The sequence below is a fragment of the Helobdella robusta genome (genome assembly GCF_000326865.2).
Source record: "Helobdella robusta unplaced genomic scaffold HELROscaffold_4, whole genome shotgun sequence".
In the NCBI taxonomy this organism is placed as follows: Eukaryota; Metazoa; Annelida; class Clitellata; order Rhynchobdellida; family Glossiphoniidae; genus Helobdella; species Helobdella robusta.
Genome location: NW_008704902.1, coordinates 5,730,976 through 5,747,679, shown reverse-complemented (window position 1 = coordinate 5,747,679; position 16,704 = coordinate 5,730,976). Strand labels below are relative to the sequence as shown.

Below are 16,704 nucleotides of genomic sequence, written 5' to 3'. Positions count from 1 at the left end.
AACGTTCACCAAAAAACTTTAGTGAGAAAAATCGAAAAAACGAACTACAAACATATTAACGCCAAACATTCGGTAGAATTTATAGAATATTGTAAAATATATATATATATATATTTTCACTTATATTAATTGTGTTTTTTCTATATTTTCTATTTAATAATAACTCTTATAGCCAAAAATAATCAGTTTTATTCATTCATCAAAAATAATATTTTATCTATCTCCACCGAAATATAATGTGGAGTGAACGACGTTAGATCTCTGCATGGGTTTCATAGTTGTCTTGGTGGATCTCATCTGGAAGGTCACCCTGGTCTGGCATGCCGGAGTCCTCCTCTGTAAGGTCATCAAGTACTTGCAGGTTGGTTCTTTGTCGTTGTCATCATTTTATTTATTTATTATCATTATAATTATTATTAGTAGTAGTAGGGGTAGAAGTAGTAATAATAGTACTACTTGTAGTAGTAGTGGGAATATTTTAAATATTGTTGTTGCACTTTAATTGAATATTTATAGGAACTTGTTTGAAAACTCATCGGTTGGCTATCAGCATAATAATGAACATTACTATGTTGATATGATTACTATGAAATTACTGATTACTATGAAATTATTAAACAAGCAAATTGAAAAAAAAACTTAATATTATACTGTCAAAATAAGTAAAAGATTTGTGAGCTATTGAGTGTTGTTGTTTTTTTTTATTTGTGAATACATCCATCAGGCAGAAAGCATTTTGCTTGACACGTCTTTTCTGAGTGTACAACATGTCGTATCCAGTGCAGTTTATAGGCTTCTAAATTGATTAATCCAGCGCAACAAAAGCATGCTCTGGCAGTGAATCTGTTGAAAGTCTTCGCGTTTTCAATTGTTAATTTCGATGATGACCAAGCAATTGCTGTTAACTGCTGCCTGTACTAAGGTAGTGAATCAATAAATTTGATGCCGAAAACAAATTACATTCACAGAATAAAAAAAACATACTTCAGTGTACTGTGCGCGTTACTTGACATTAACAACCAAATTATGACTCGATGAGTTCCAATATTAACTTAGAGTATTTCGTATCAATATAAAAATGTGCGCGCGTCCGTGTGTGTGGTGTGCATTTGTGTGTGTGGTTTTCGCAGCGAAACACCTCCTTGTCGTCGTCAGTCGTCATATATGCATATTCAGGCAATTTATGCCTATGTAATAAAATTTTCGGACTGTTGCATTTTGTCACTTTTCTGAGTAATCACAAATTTAATAAACATAAAGAACACACACACAAACATACATTTACACACAGACATGAATGACTAAATGCAGTACAGGCTGATTAAACGAACCACCTCATGACTTAGTCTGAGTAGTGCAATTGTGCATCTGGTTCAATTTGTCTGAAACTGACCTTTTTCACAAATACATAGTGTGACTTTATAGAGCAGATGTGACAAAATGGTGGTTTTAGTTTAAAAGACGTTTGGTTTTTTAAAATGCCAAAAATGCCTAATTAATTAAATTTTTTTTGACTGAAAAAATTTCTTGCAAAAAAATTACACTGAATTCGTCGTAACACGATATTTATAATGGTGTACAACACGTTTAAAGATGAACATTTAAGAGTGTGTCAATTTCAGTGCATTCAAACAGTTTATTAGCAATTTTTTTTTCAAATTTATAAATTTTTTCTTTTTCATTTATCAAGTTAGCTTTCCAAATAAAAATGTTTAACGTTCACACTTGTCTATCTCAATTTAACCTTTGAAAGCAAACCAAGATGAGAATAAATAATTATATTCCTTACATTACGCTATATTGTATGCAGTATTTTAAACATAGACCCGCATCAATCCAACCAGCTTATGAACAACATTTTATGACCTGGTGATGACGACCTATGAATCTCGAAGTAAACGTAATGGCTTCTTTACGTGGTTGCAGTTTATCAAACGTTCTTAAATAAACCATATAAGTATTACTTATAGTAGATATTTGTTGGTGATTTTTTATGTTGCTAGTTAATAAAATGTTGGCATAATATTGAATTAAAAGATTGATCAACCCGTTCATATTTATACCTACCATTCATTAGTATAAGAGTAATACGCTATAAATTCTCAGTTATAAAATTATTAGTAAAGTTTTTTAAAACCTATTATTTTGTGATAACAAGACATGTTATTATTTCTCTAAAGCACTGCAACTGTTCAAAGCCTATAACAAACACCATTTTAATTTTCTGCAGTGCAACGAGACGAATAATTCCAGGCACACGGACAGCCCGTCGACCAACTCAGACTCACTGAGGCGAAAAATTGATGGTGTGTGCTGCTAGACTTTTTATAAAAATCTAATCAACTAACGAGTTTGCTACATCCTGTTAGGCATCACGCTGGTTTAACATTTTCCCACGTTTCCTGACGGTTTTCTAGGTTCCACAAAAAATGCTTCGTAAAAACAAAATTTTGTTTTAAGCAAACTCCGAATATTTTAGAGCCTCATTAACAAGATGTCTAATTTAAAAAGAAACAATCTTACAAATACGATGCAGTCTCGTGGTGGAATAATATACATTTTTGTGACGACACCTATGTTAATAGTTTGAGTTAGTATCAACATTTAATATCCGGTAGGGATGTGACGGTTCCAAATATTAGGATTTAAATTATTAATAATATTTGGTTTAAACAAAACCCTGATCACCAAATGGAGTTTGGTTTAAAAAAATTTAATTAAAAATTTTCAACTACAAACTGAAAAGTTTAATTAAAATTTACGCTTCTTCAAATCTTGTGATAGCGTTTTCAACACTTTTTCAATGACCTCCAAATTATTTAAAATCATTGTCTCGCTTTGTTTAAAAAACAATTGAAGGTTTTTTAGTTCTTTCTTATGATTTATTATAACAATGGTCAATTTCGTTTTAATTTGCTTATCATGTAATGTTGTTTAGGCTTATTTCACTGATTATCATTTAAATAATTAAATTTTCAGTTGGTGAAACATTTTACAACATATTTTTAACTACTGTTGAGGTTACCCAGAATAAGAATGCAGCATTGCTCGCTATTGAGCCACCTTTTTTTCGTTTTTTGTTTTTTAACTGAAAATAAACCTGTTTAAAAACACGCGGGTGCGTCTGCAGTTAAATCGCTGATCTTTATTTTTTAACTACTGGTTGGTTGTTTTCGATGTTCTAGCGGATGGGGCGCGTTTCTAAAGTAATCGACACGTTTGGAAGCTGTTCCTGTTGCTTTTTTGCACGAACAAATGAGCTGCGTTTTTGAATTTAGAAATGTTTCAAAAAAAACTCTAATGTTTCTGGTGTTGTTAATATCATGTATGTCTTTCATAAAAAAAAATCAAATATTTTCTAAAAGACCTAAGATTTTATTTTGTGAGCATTTGAAACAACGTCAGAAACATTAGAGATTGTTTTGAAAGAGTTCATGTATGTATGGGAGCTAGCATGTCTTTATAACCCGACATAACAAATTTTGTTTTAAATCTCTTGCAAGGGTATATTGACTCATGTTAGTTTTTTCAATCTAATTTACTACCAAAAATTAGTTATTCCATTCGTAATGCAAATCAAATATCGTTAAGGAAAGAACGAAAAAAAACACTGGTAAATTTAAAATAACTTTTTTGATGTCAAAGAATAATTAATTTAAACATTTTCATTGACACACAGTTACAAAAAAATTGTTCACCGCTATAAATACACAACTGTTAGACAAGTGGCAGATGAATTTTTTCAGATATAATGACAAACTTGTTAAATAGAGCTGAGTGCAATGTGGAGCACCATTTGAGGTGCGTGTTTATTGTTGATGTATGATTAGATGATTATATTTGGAGCTCTGCAGAGAAGTTACTAAAAGTTCGAAATCAATTAACCTTCTTCACGAAGGAAAAACTACTCTAGGTGCTACTTCAATTAAATGAATGTATATATATAACTGGAAAAAATAATTTGAAAGTGTTTTAAAAGTTTCTTTTTTCCAGCCAAACCTCAGCATTTAAAATGTGAATGTACATTATTAAAGCATTGTTGTAAAATAATTCAGTAACTGAAGCACATAAACATGCTATATGCACAAATTTATATATATATATATATATAAATTTGTATAATATAAATTATGGTAATAGATCATAATTTTTACAATATTCTATAAATTCTACCGAATGTTTGGCGTTAATATGTTTGTAGTTCGTTTTTTCAATTTTTTTTTTATTGTAAAAATATATATATATATATATATATATATATATAACAGTAATTATATTAAATGTGTTTCTATCTTTGAATATTTAAGTGTTAAGGGTCGAAATATATCGACTCCACCAAATGAAGATGATTTTGGCATTTTAAATATGGGCTTTAAGATTTTTCACTCATGTTTTCCAACGATCTTAAACATTTATCAATTAAACAAAATAATTAAATAACTTAATAATGTTTATTTCTACTTTAATTTACTTTTCTCATGAAACAATTTGTTTATTTTGTTCAATTAATTCTTATTAATAAACTATGTCATTGAATAAAGAATATACATAATAAACACACACAAGTACCACTCAATCGTTCGGTGAAATTTGTTCATTAATAAATTTGTGCATATAGCATGTTTATGTGCTTCAGTTACTGAATTATTTTACAACAATGCCTTAATAATGTAAATTCACATTTGAAATGCTGAGGTTTGGCTGGAAGGAAGAAATTTTTAAAACACTTTCAAATTATTTTTTCCAGTTCCTCATTGAGTTCAATTTTTATTTTAATCACGTTTACCTCTTGTTGTATTTGTTCAGTGAAGTGCTGCTTGCCACTTGTGAGATGCTCTGATTGTAGTTAATAATATGAATTAAAAACCTGACTTACTAACAACCTTAGCCACGTACAAAACTAAAATTAGCTAGCAAAGTTTTAAAAACCGTTTTCATCGGAGCCGATCAACTTCTCATCATTTCAATTCATTTTAAAATTATTAGTTTTTTATAAATATAATTTTGTAATTATTATCTAGAAAGTATTTTAGGTTAATATCAACAAAAAATAACTAAATAAATTGTCATCTGATTACAACCATTTGAACTTGAAAAATAAAAATTTATGGAGCCCTTTTGAAACTTGATGAACCGATTCAGGTGACCTTGACGTTGGCTTCGACCTTCATCCTCGTCTCCATGAGCATCGATCGTGTCTACGCCATCGCCAAGCCCCTCAGCTGGTCAACTGGAGGTAACTGACTGCTGGACTGTTGAGGGCTGAGTGCTGTTGTGTTGTTGTTGTTGTTGTGCTGTTGTTGTTGTTGTTGTTGTGGGGTTGTTGAGTGGGCTGCTGACTTTAGAATTGATGCTGCCCTTACATTTATAAGTTGTTGTTTTCTGACTGAAGTAATGTTTTTCATTTTGTTGTTTTTATTTTTGATATTTGCGGCGCTTTCTTCAATTAGTTAATTGTTTTGTTTTCAAGTACTTTGGTGATGTGTTTTTTAATTTAATTTGTTAATGATTTTTTTTAAATAACCTTTTGAAAAAGTTTTTGTATTTATGTAAACAATTTTTTAATGCTTTTGAAATATTTTTTAATAAATTGACCAGTATTCAGTCCTGATAAGAGATGCCCTTTAGTGTTCAATATAAAATTTCTCATTTTTAGAGGCATTTCAAGACTAAAACGTAACTTAACTACTAAAACAACCGCGGTATAAATATTTTAATGCAATTGCACCGCGAGAGTCTTAATTTCATTGCTCAGCATCCTTAATGCCAATCCTCAAAAAATAAAAAAAGGAACGTGTGCGCTGACCGAACGCAATTAAATGAACCCGGGACAGCCCAACCGAACAGTACTTGATAACTTCTGGGCGGGACCAGCCCGTGCATGTCTTCCACTGTTCTCTGAGAGGAGTTGTTACTGGAAGAAAGTGTATTACTTCATGCACGGAAATACGTTATAAACATCACGTAGCAGCAGCACTCAATGTTGTGATCTTTGACCTGGGTCGCACGTTTAATGGCCTATCTGTAGTGCGCAAAAATAGAAACAACAGCTGAATGAAGATAATGATGACAATTATGATGATGACGATGATAATGTTGACTAGGGCAGTAACAAAATTACGATCATAACTGCAACTGACACTAGATACCGCAAAGTTTTGGTTGATCCTATCTTCCTGGTTGTCAGCCTTCCTCCTCTCCCTGCCAATCTTCACTCTCTCTACTGTTAAATGGGATGGACCGATCCTAGCGGAGCAGTGCGTCTACGTTGACATGAACTCATTTCACTGGCAGGTTCAACGGTTTGCTATCTTTCACAAATCGTTTCTTACAAATTAATTTCAGGATCACAGAAAAACTTTAACTAAAATATGTACATGCAGGGCCATTCCTAGCGGAGGCCAGATGATGCACCCCACGTGAAGGCTAAATTTAAGGGGCGGCAAAATGATGATTCAGTGAGTCTTGTATGAGGGAAATAAAAATGTTGAATGTACAACCCTCTTTACAAGCGTTGACATGATTTATACGAAATATATTGCATATACTAATTTACATATTAATGTGCCGTGTAATATCCATCACCAATTATGTTTTCCTCACGATGGCATGGAGTTAAGCACCTCGTTTTTTATTTAATCTGCCGCATCACAACTGACAGGAGCCCGCCCGATATAAATAATAAGCATCATTTTTTCATTCGTTTATCTAGCCCCTCTTTAAATTGCAAGTTAAAAAAAATTGAAGCGAGTAATTATACTATATAATTGAATTTCAATTTTAAAATATTGCAAGTATTTTATAAAAACATATGTTGAAAAACGAGTACAACTTATGCAGATAAATAAAATTTATTTGAAATATTTTGAATAAACTTTATACAAATTTCAATTTTATTCATAAATGTATTTTAATATTTAATATATAAATATTTCCACATTGCGCAACATATGTCTTATAAGGAAGTGATCAGCTCACAAAGTTTTCACTATTAATCAAAAGTCTAACATTAACCCAACCTAGCATTCTTGACAACAGAGCATTCGTTACATAAGACACATGCAACTGCACCACCTTGAAATGTGGTAATGGTTGTGTTTAACGCTCCAATAAAAGTGCATTAAATATGTATGTATGCTGTTAGTTGTCTAAACAACGTTTGACTGTGGGTTGGTATATATTGGTATAAGCAATAAACATCACGGCGTTTTCCGCATGGTGCAAATTACAACTGAGATTTTTAAATTTTTCAGCTATGAATTTACAATTTCAAAGTTTATTAAGTTCATAAACAAAATTTTTGTACAATTTATAGGCGATATAGTTTAACATATTAATAAAGCTTTCTTCGGCAGCATTTGCCAGCCAGCACTGGTGAACGATGTTTGACTTACGTAGTTTTCATGTAATGTGCTGTTGCTGAGAAACAAATCGCTATTTTAAAAAAAAATTATTTCATCGTTTCCATCTTTTCATCTGTTTTCATCATTTTCATCTGTTCCATAGAATAATTTAGCCTATTATTTTTTTGATTTTTTCTTTAAAATTTTTCTAAAATCAAATAAAAGCGTCCCACCTTTTATTTACCTATCAAAACGTACGTGGGCATCGTTGCGTGTGTCTTGCGATTGTTTGAACGCGCAAACAAACCCACCGACCATGAGAATTATGACTGCTTGCGTGCCAGAATGAATCAAAAGTTTAAACAATAACAATGGACGTCTGATTTAACATAACGACGGGCAATCCATCTAAACATTAGTTATGTATAATATCGCATTATTTTTATATTATATTGCCTCATTTTTATCAGCCTGTACCATAAAATGTATTACAATATGAATCTAATACCATATATAAATTTTAATATTGTTTTTCCCGTTAACATTTGTATAAAAAAATAATGATAATAGTGTTAATCAATCATTGCAAAATAATCAAACAGCTGAAACAACTTATAAAAACCTGCAAACAAATTAGTTTCTTGATGAAATAAAAGTGTTTTTCATATGTTCCTGATGGGCCCGAGTCCTCCATCGAGTTGGGCATTCGCATACAATCGAACGACATGAAATTGTGTAGAAAGCAACTCTACCCTTAACTAAGAAATAACACACGTTTCAGGTTTATGTGACAGTGTCAGCAAGCATCGTCTTCATCATTCCTGCCATCATCATTGCCATTTGCTACATCATCATTGTCTCTATAATCTACAAATCATCTAACAAGAAGTTGAACCAAGGAAGAAGAAACATCGAGTCGAGCCAGCCGACAATGGAACATCATCATTTCTCCTCTTACATCAACACCTCTAGTTTGTTCTTTTCTTGTTTAAAAGCTTGATGGATATTTTTGATCATTCAACTGAATGAGCACATGTAAAAAACTTAATTATTGCTTGAAAACATGCAAAGTACATTTTGTAACATTTTCATTATAAACGATTCTGTGAGAAATTTTTAAACAAGATCCAACCAAGAATTTTTGTTTTAAAATTTGAAATGATTAATATTGAACTCTAATGGAATTAAAAATAGTTTTGAAATATCAGTGAAAAAACTTCTTTAAAAATGCTCTGCCGGCGAAACAGACTACTTAAAGACCATCGGCAATAAAGACGCTCAGATCGCCCAACCATCTACATCAAAATGCTCGTACAATTTGGACGACTTCCAAAGAAGAAGCATCAAAGACAAAATAAACAAGACAACATTGTACGACAAAATTAAGCTGGAAGTTTTGAGAGCAGACAAGAAGAACGCGGATGACAACCGCAAGGAATTCGACATCCATCCAAAGGCATCCCATCAGCAGCAGAAGAACACAACCGACACGAACAAAAGGAACAAGCTCTCCGCCGACAACACTGCTGCTGGTGTGTATCCAAAGGCAAAGATTAAATCCATTAAAATGTCCTTCGCCATTGTGTTAGGTGAGCATTTTTTCATCTCAATCTATTCTGATTTGACTGTTAAGGGGTCTTAGCATATTACGTATATGTTCCATTAAGCTATCGTGATATATATTTGACACACCGCCTCTTGTGCGTAAGCATACCATAGAAACTTACAAGAGATCATTTGGCAAACTTTATTACTAACTTACATTCTGAAAAATCCTAACATAAACATTCAATAAATTTTATCATTGTTTCGACAGCTTCCATGCTTAAAATGATTGTAATTTTCTTGATATAAAAATAACTGTGAAATTTGTTTCTTTTATTGTTTGTAAGTTTTTTTTCATACATTACTGAAAATAAGAATGAATAAGATTGCTACATTACAGCAATCGTTCAATCAGCTAAATGGATGTTAAAAAGAAAGTTGAATCACATCATTTTGAGCAAATTTCGGCATTTTATGAAAAATCATATAACCAACAATACATAAATTACAGAAAAGTTTTTTTAACGTACGATAGCAATTACGCACTTCACTGATTAAAATGAATAGCTGGAAATAAATGACTACGAAATTTTAACTAAAACTCGGACCAGACTGAAGATATGCGGTGTGCACACAATCTCGACATTATCGGTTGAAAGGTTAAAAAGGTCTTAGACGCTCTTCCAAAGTTTAGACAAATAAACTTCACACAAACAGCACACCGATTTGAATTCGTACCAAACGACGCATCACACGCAATGCAAGTGATAGCTAGAAATCCCTTTTTGTTATATATGAACCTGGTCACTGCGTAACGTTGCCAGACGACCTTAAGCACTAGGTTTCAATTTCAATGTATATTTGCATTCATATATATTAAATAATATGATTAAAAAACTTATTTTTATATTATTTTTCATTTTTAGGTTGACATTTTTATCAAACTTCATTTATTTTTTAACGATTTTTTATTTCACGAAATTTCAAACGAGCCTACATTTTGTAGATACGAGTTCAAATAAATGTCTTTTTCCACGAAGCATTAAAAAAACTTTTTTGAAGTTTTCAGATCTGAAACTTTCTCGCACTTGAAAATTATTATTATTAAATTTCGCATAATAAGAATTGATGCTGATATTTTGAATATTATTAATAGGAAATATGTTAAACAATCAAAATTATTCCAACATCTGCAAATTTTTAAACATTTATGAACTATTTAAATAGTTTTTATATAAAATTTGAAAAAAAACACTTTTATTTACAGTTTGTATTGTAATGTAATAAGTGGCCAGAAAACTTGCAGCAGCAAAATAAAAATTAAGCGCTACACAATCTTTTTGGTAGAATCAGCTGAATTTGTCCTCCATTGATTTCATTGAGGCCTTTTTAAAGTCGTCATGATTGAAGCAACTTTGGTGTAAAGCTTACCAATAAGCAATTTTCAAAAATTCTCAACGTAATTTAATTAAATGTTTCTGCGTTTACTCTCCATTACGGTTAACAAATTTCTGAAATTTTTATGAGTCATACGTGAAAACGAATTACCTTCTTAACTAAAATGCCATGTTCAGCATTCGTCATATGTTGGAGTCCTTACTTCCTCTTCGACCTGCTCGCCGTCTACAAGGTTTTTGAGATGGAAGGTCTGCAGCCCCTCGAAATTTTCTTCCAGAGTTTGGTGCCGCTGAACTGCGTGGCCAATCCTATCATCTACTACATCTTCAGGAAGAAGAAGGAACACATGTAAAAAATTTTTTTACAAAGTTTTAATATTTAATTAGTTATATTTACGGTCAATCATTTTTTATCTTTTAATTTTTTAGAACGCTCAAACCTTTTAAAATGCAACAATTGCCATTTAAAGAAAAACTTCTTTATAGAACATTTGAGAAATTTCACCAACCTGTTTTTTGATCTCCAAAAGCATTTCAATCAAATTTAATTAAGAATTGACCAAACAAAAACACAAAAACAACAAAAATGGCAGCATTTGTTTCTTCTATTGCAGTACTTGCTTACATAACCCATATACAACGAATAATGTACACATGGCGTATAAGCTGGAATCTCTTTTAGTTCCAATGCTGTGACAGGCGTTTTTAACTATCAAATTTCATATTAAATTGTTAGAGAATTCAAAAGAGCTCTGACAACTTTATATCATGTTATTATTATTGTTGTATAGATGTTATTAAAGTGTACAGTTTAATAAGAATATTACAAACAATAATCGAAAATAAATAAAACTGATGAACATACATGTCAAAGAAAGATATTTTAAATTTAAAAAAAAAATACAAGGTAAGTTTGTTAAATTTAAAATGAATCTTTGATTAATTAATTAATAATCAATTAATTAATTAGTTTGTTGGTTTATTTAATTTCACATTTCACAACATGAAATCGTAAAGTTCAATTAACATGGACATCACAAAATCATCATCAACATAAACATCGTCATCATCAACATCATCATCATCATCAACATCATCACCAATTCACCACGCAGGCAGTCAGCAACCTGCATAACGAGAAGCATCAACTCCACATTCAACACCGTCAGAAAATGACTCACATGTGTTTTTTGAAAGAACGTACAATTTAATCATTACTTATATATACGGTGTATGTGTGTGTGTATGTGTGTGTGTGGTTGTGTGTGTGTGTATGTGTGTGTATTTGCGTGCGTGTGTGAGTGTGTGTGTTTATTGTTTAAGCACGTTAATGCGTTAATTGGTTTATATATTCAAAGAGATTAATTAATGTACCTAATGTACCTACAGATGTATTTGTGATTCCATACAAAACTTTATTGTGAGTTTTGGTCTTTGGAGATGATGTCGTTTTAAACTTCCCATTAAATATCTTCTCTCTTGTTGCAGTTTTCTAAACTTTTGTATCGAAAATTATTTTAATGCAAGAAGTTAAGAAAACTAGTCAGTCATTTAAAAAATAAAGACATAAAAACTCACAGCCACGAATTTCCATACACTGATGACAGATAAAAGTTCACTTAGGTTTCATTAACAGACGTTGTAATTATTACTGTTGTTTTTGTTGTTGTTTGTTGTTGTTGTTGTTGTCATTAAGTGTGTTGTGTTGAAGTCATCCTGATTGTTCGCGCTTGGTGTCGTAAATTCTGCGCAAGAAATTTTTTTTAATTTTAAAGGTTTCAAAGTAAAAATAGAAGTTATCTGCGGCCCAATTTTAATTCAGACGATTCAAATTTGAGTCAGAAAAGAATTTACGCTACGATGAAAGATTTATTAGTAATGTTAATTTGCAAAACGAAATGAGAAATTGCTACTTTTGTAAACTTTTATAGAGTTTTTGGTTTTTGGGTTTTTCCCCGTTGACAAATGAAGAGGATGATGATGAAGATAAAGATGGAGTTTTTTTTTAAATTTTCCAACACGAGACAATAGAAACGTAATGAAAATGAATTAGAATTTCAAAATAGCAGTTGACTGCACCATGCAAACCAAAAGAAATTCTAAACGAGGCGAGTTTTTCTTCCAATTGATAAAAACTTCACAACTATTCACTTGAACGGTGTGTTGTTTCATGTTCAGCACTGTGACCATACTGCTATCCCATGTCCAAACATTTCTGATCGCCACATTTCTCGGTGATTTTTCGGCAATAAGGTTAGGAGGATTTTTCACTTTCTTCATATCGCGTATGAGCACAAACAATTTTTATAGAAGTCTTCGTACATATATGTATATTGAGTAATATAAATTTATATATGTATTTATGTGTGTGTGTGTTGTATGTGTATGTGTGTGTGTGTGTGTGTGTGTGTGTGTGTGTGTGTGTGTGTGTGTGTGTGTGTGTGTGTGTGTGTGTGTATCACCCTCATCATCATTGTTATTATTATTTATTATTATTATCTCGCGTTTTTACTTTTATTGCTTTGATTTTATTTCTTGATGTGCTCATTTCAATTGTATGACCGGCGTCTTTTCATTTGGGTATATGTTGATAAATACTTTAGACAAAACAAAAGAGTTTATCATAATAATAATAATAATAATAATAATAATAATAATAATAATAATAATGAGAACTCTTTTATTTCTTCATAAGCCAAAATATAAGTAAAAAAAAAAGAAATTACAATTAAATATAAAATGATCAATTATTATAATAGTTAAAAGATTAAAATAATGGATAATTTAGCATCAATGCTCGTCATTATGAATGTGTACAAAGATGATAAAATAATATAAAAACAAGAGTCAAGCTTTATTTCTGTCACAATATATTGCGTATGTAGATGCTATCGCAGAATTGAATAAGCTAGATCTAATAATAATAATAATAATTATTATTATTATTATTATTATTATTATTATAATAATAACCATGGCACTTTTAAACGGGAAGTTGGACAATTTTCTACAAACTTTTATCTCAATTTCAAAACAGCGAAAATAAAAAGCAGGCGTGGGCACCAAAAATCAAGTCTGGTAAAAAATATTTCAAATATTTTTAGGCTAATCTTTTTCGTCTCAACCATAGCATTTGAAATGCTTCGTTCAACTGTCGAAAAGAACGTACTAGCTTATCAACAAACCGGTTGAGTCAGTGGTAGGAGATTGGGTTAAAAAATTCAAACTTATCCTGAAATTTTTATCTATCTGACTGGGAAAACTTATGAAAAGCAGCTGCTGAATCTGCTTACCAACGCCCTGACAGGAAGCATAAAAGAACCCATAATTCAAATTAGTCATGCTCTGAAAGAAATTATATTTATCTTTCTTTACATATTTTTCTACACGTACATACATATATATATATATATATATATATATATATATATATATATATATATATATATATATATATATATATAGAAAGAGATAGAGAGAGAGAAAAAGAGAGAAAAAGAGAGAAAGAGAGAGAAAGAAAGGGAGCAAGTGAGTGAAAGGATTATTGTATTTTTGTGGGCCACATCACAGTGTGATTCTTTTCACATAAAGAATAAATTTCAAACACAAAATTATTTTGAAAAATACATAACTAAACTTTCAATGTTGGAATAATTTAAAATACGCTTTGTAGAATGCACCCATGAACATTTTAATAGACTCAAGACAGATGAACGGCGTGAAATCATTGACGTGCATGTGGTGCCTGTTGACTGCAGTCGGCTGTATTTAGATTTTCCATTCAATACCTACATCCTCGCTCTACATACGTACCTACATTCACGGACATTCAAGCAAGCATCCAAACACATGTAAGTATTCAAACAAACATTTGACAACATACAGACATCCAAACACTCACTCACACACATAAAAATATTCAAATGTAGCCGAACACACATACAAACACCTTCACATTTGCCCATCCATACAAATATTTTTATAGAAATTTACACGGGAGCCACTGCATTATTTAAAGTCTCGCCTGTAGCCTAGAATTAGTTCAACTTGCAATTTCTCATTTGAATAAATTAAAACTTTTGTCGAAAAATTTGAATTGTTTTAAATGGCTTTTATCGTTTTTTGTCAACAGCTTTGGGTCACAAAAATGCATTCAAGTTTAATTAACTTTATGTTTTTAAATTTTTTTTTGTGCAATAAATTACCACAATCAAAATTAATGACATTTTTAGTACAAAAACAACACAATCATACATTCATCTATATCCTTATATTCATCCATTACTCAATTTTTATTTAAATGTAAATGATTTTCAAATGAATTATTGTAGATAAATTTGTGAACATTATTGTTATAAATAAGCATAAAAAGTACCTGTGACAAATTTTATTCATGATGACAGAAAGCACTTTCTATGTGTGCTGTGGTCTGTAGCTTACAATTGCTCTTGTGTGAAATGTATGGAGTGGAGACTAAAGAGGGAGCTTTTAAATACCAAATAAATCAAATTCATTCAATGGAGCATGCATTTTTCATGCATTTTCAAAATGCATTTTTCGAAAAATTCATCTTTAAAACGTTCAGTGGAGATATGTTACGTAAGTGATTTAAGTGAGAAATTGGTGTTTGAAACAGACAGTGGTTTGTATGACCATTTTTAAAAATGTTCACTTATAATAAATAATATAAAGAACACGTAAAAAGATTCATCTGTACATTCTTACATGTGTTGAAGAGATATATTTGTACAAAAACATTCTTGCGTGTGTTTTTTTTTCATTTTAAAGCCTCGTTCAACTTCCGACAAATTGGATCAACATTCTTTTCTCATCCCGCTTGTCTTTAATCTCCATATAATGATGCCATTGCGCCTGCTCATTTGATCTCTTTAAAAAATAATTCCTTGAAAATAAAAAAAAATTATGTTTTGTTTTTTAATAGCAATGTTTTGTCATAAAGTTCCTATAAGAATAAAAAATTGTAATGGCTTTTGTTGCGTAAAACTTTCTGACATTTGTAGGTGGAACTATTTTTTGAAGCGGTTTCAGGCATTAAAAACTAAAAATATAAACATGCGTATAAGTTGTTGGCAGAGCAGCACGTAAAAAAGAGATTCGTCATGTTTGCGTGCGGGGAAATTTTTGTGAAGGACAGTTTTTTCCAGTATAAATTCTACAAAAATTTTACCACCCATTTAATGTGCTCTTGCAAAAGTATACATTTGAAAATAAATAAACTTTATTTAGAAAACGCAATCTAACTGTCACAAAAAATTTGAAAAAATTTTATTTAACTTTTTAATCAACTTTTTAAAATTCATTATAAAATTTGTTTATATCTGAAAGCAAAATATCAGCAATGTACCGTACACCAATCTATCACCTAAAACATTTCATTACATGTACATCTCAACGATTGGTTTTTGTGAGTTTTTAAAAACAGATCTTTGAATTCTTATACGTATTGTTTTTGTTTTCAGAAGCGAAACACCTACACCATTATTATTGTTATTATTATTATTATTATTATTATTATTATTATTATTATTAGATCTAGCTTAATCAATTCTGCGATAGCATCTACATACGCAATATATTGTGACAGAAATAAAGCTTGACTCTAGTTTTTATATTATTTTATCATCTTTGTACACATTCATAATGACGAGCATTGATGTTAAATTATCCATTATTTTAATTTTTTAACTATTATAATAATTGATCATTTTATATTTAATTGTAATTTTTATTTATATTTTGGCTTTTGAAGAAATAAAATAGTTTTCATTTTTATCATCATTATCATTGTTATTATTATTATTATTATTATTAATTTATATCGCGTCCTATGCATACCTTCAGGGACACTTGGATGGTGAATGACTTTTGACGCTTCTGTAGGCCTGGATAAACAAAAGTTTTTTAATCGTTTTCTAAAAAAAATGTGATGGTTGGCTGTTGACGAATGATGGCAGGCAAACCATTCCAGATGGAAGGAGAGCTGTATGTGGAACGTTTGTTGACAACTGAGGAATTGCTGAAATTTCATTATCGCTTTGTTGTCTTCAAAAATTTTGTTTAAAAAAGACAATTGAAATCCCATTTAATGCGATTAATAATACTTATTATGGTCTGTTCTTAAAAGGTCATAGTGTCAAATTAAAATTTTAAATTGAAATAATATAAAAACATTCAAAAAATTTAATTTTGAATGAAAACAAATATAATTTTTTTGCGTCAATCAGGTTGATAAGAAGCTTACTTGAAAAAACTTAAAATGGATTGAGCATGAAAACAAATATAATTTTTTTGCGTCAATCAGGTTGATAAGAAGCTTACTTGAAAAAACTTAAAATGGATTGAGCATGCTATCAAGAGTAAAAAAAAAAAGCTAACCGAATGTTAATAAAAGTCATAAT

General features: G+C 30.6%; 1 protein-coding gene across 1 annotated transcript; it reads left to right on the top strand.

The window, feature by feature from the left end:
- Window positions 1-3,751: 3,751 nt before the first annotated feature.
- HELRODRAFT_162671 (hypothetical protein) lies at window positions 3,752-8,985 on the top strand (the record flags this gene model as incomplete). The annotated part of the gene is made up of 6 exons (XM_009024813.1): window positions 3,752-3,801; window positions 4,889-4,892; window positions 5,143-5,236; window positions 6,146-6,294; window positions 8,125-8,314; window positions 8,591-8,985. 6 exons carry the CDS (start codon window positions 3,752-3,754, stop codon window positions 8,983-8,985), a joined length of 882 nt encoding a protein of 293 aa, XP_009023061.1.
- Between the last annotated feature and the right edge of the window lie 7,719 nt (window positions 8,986-16,704).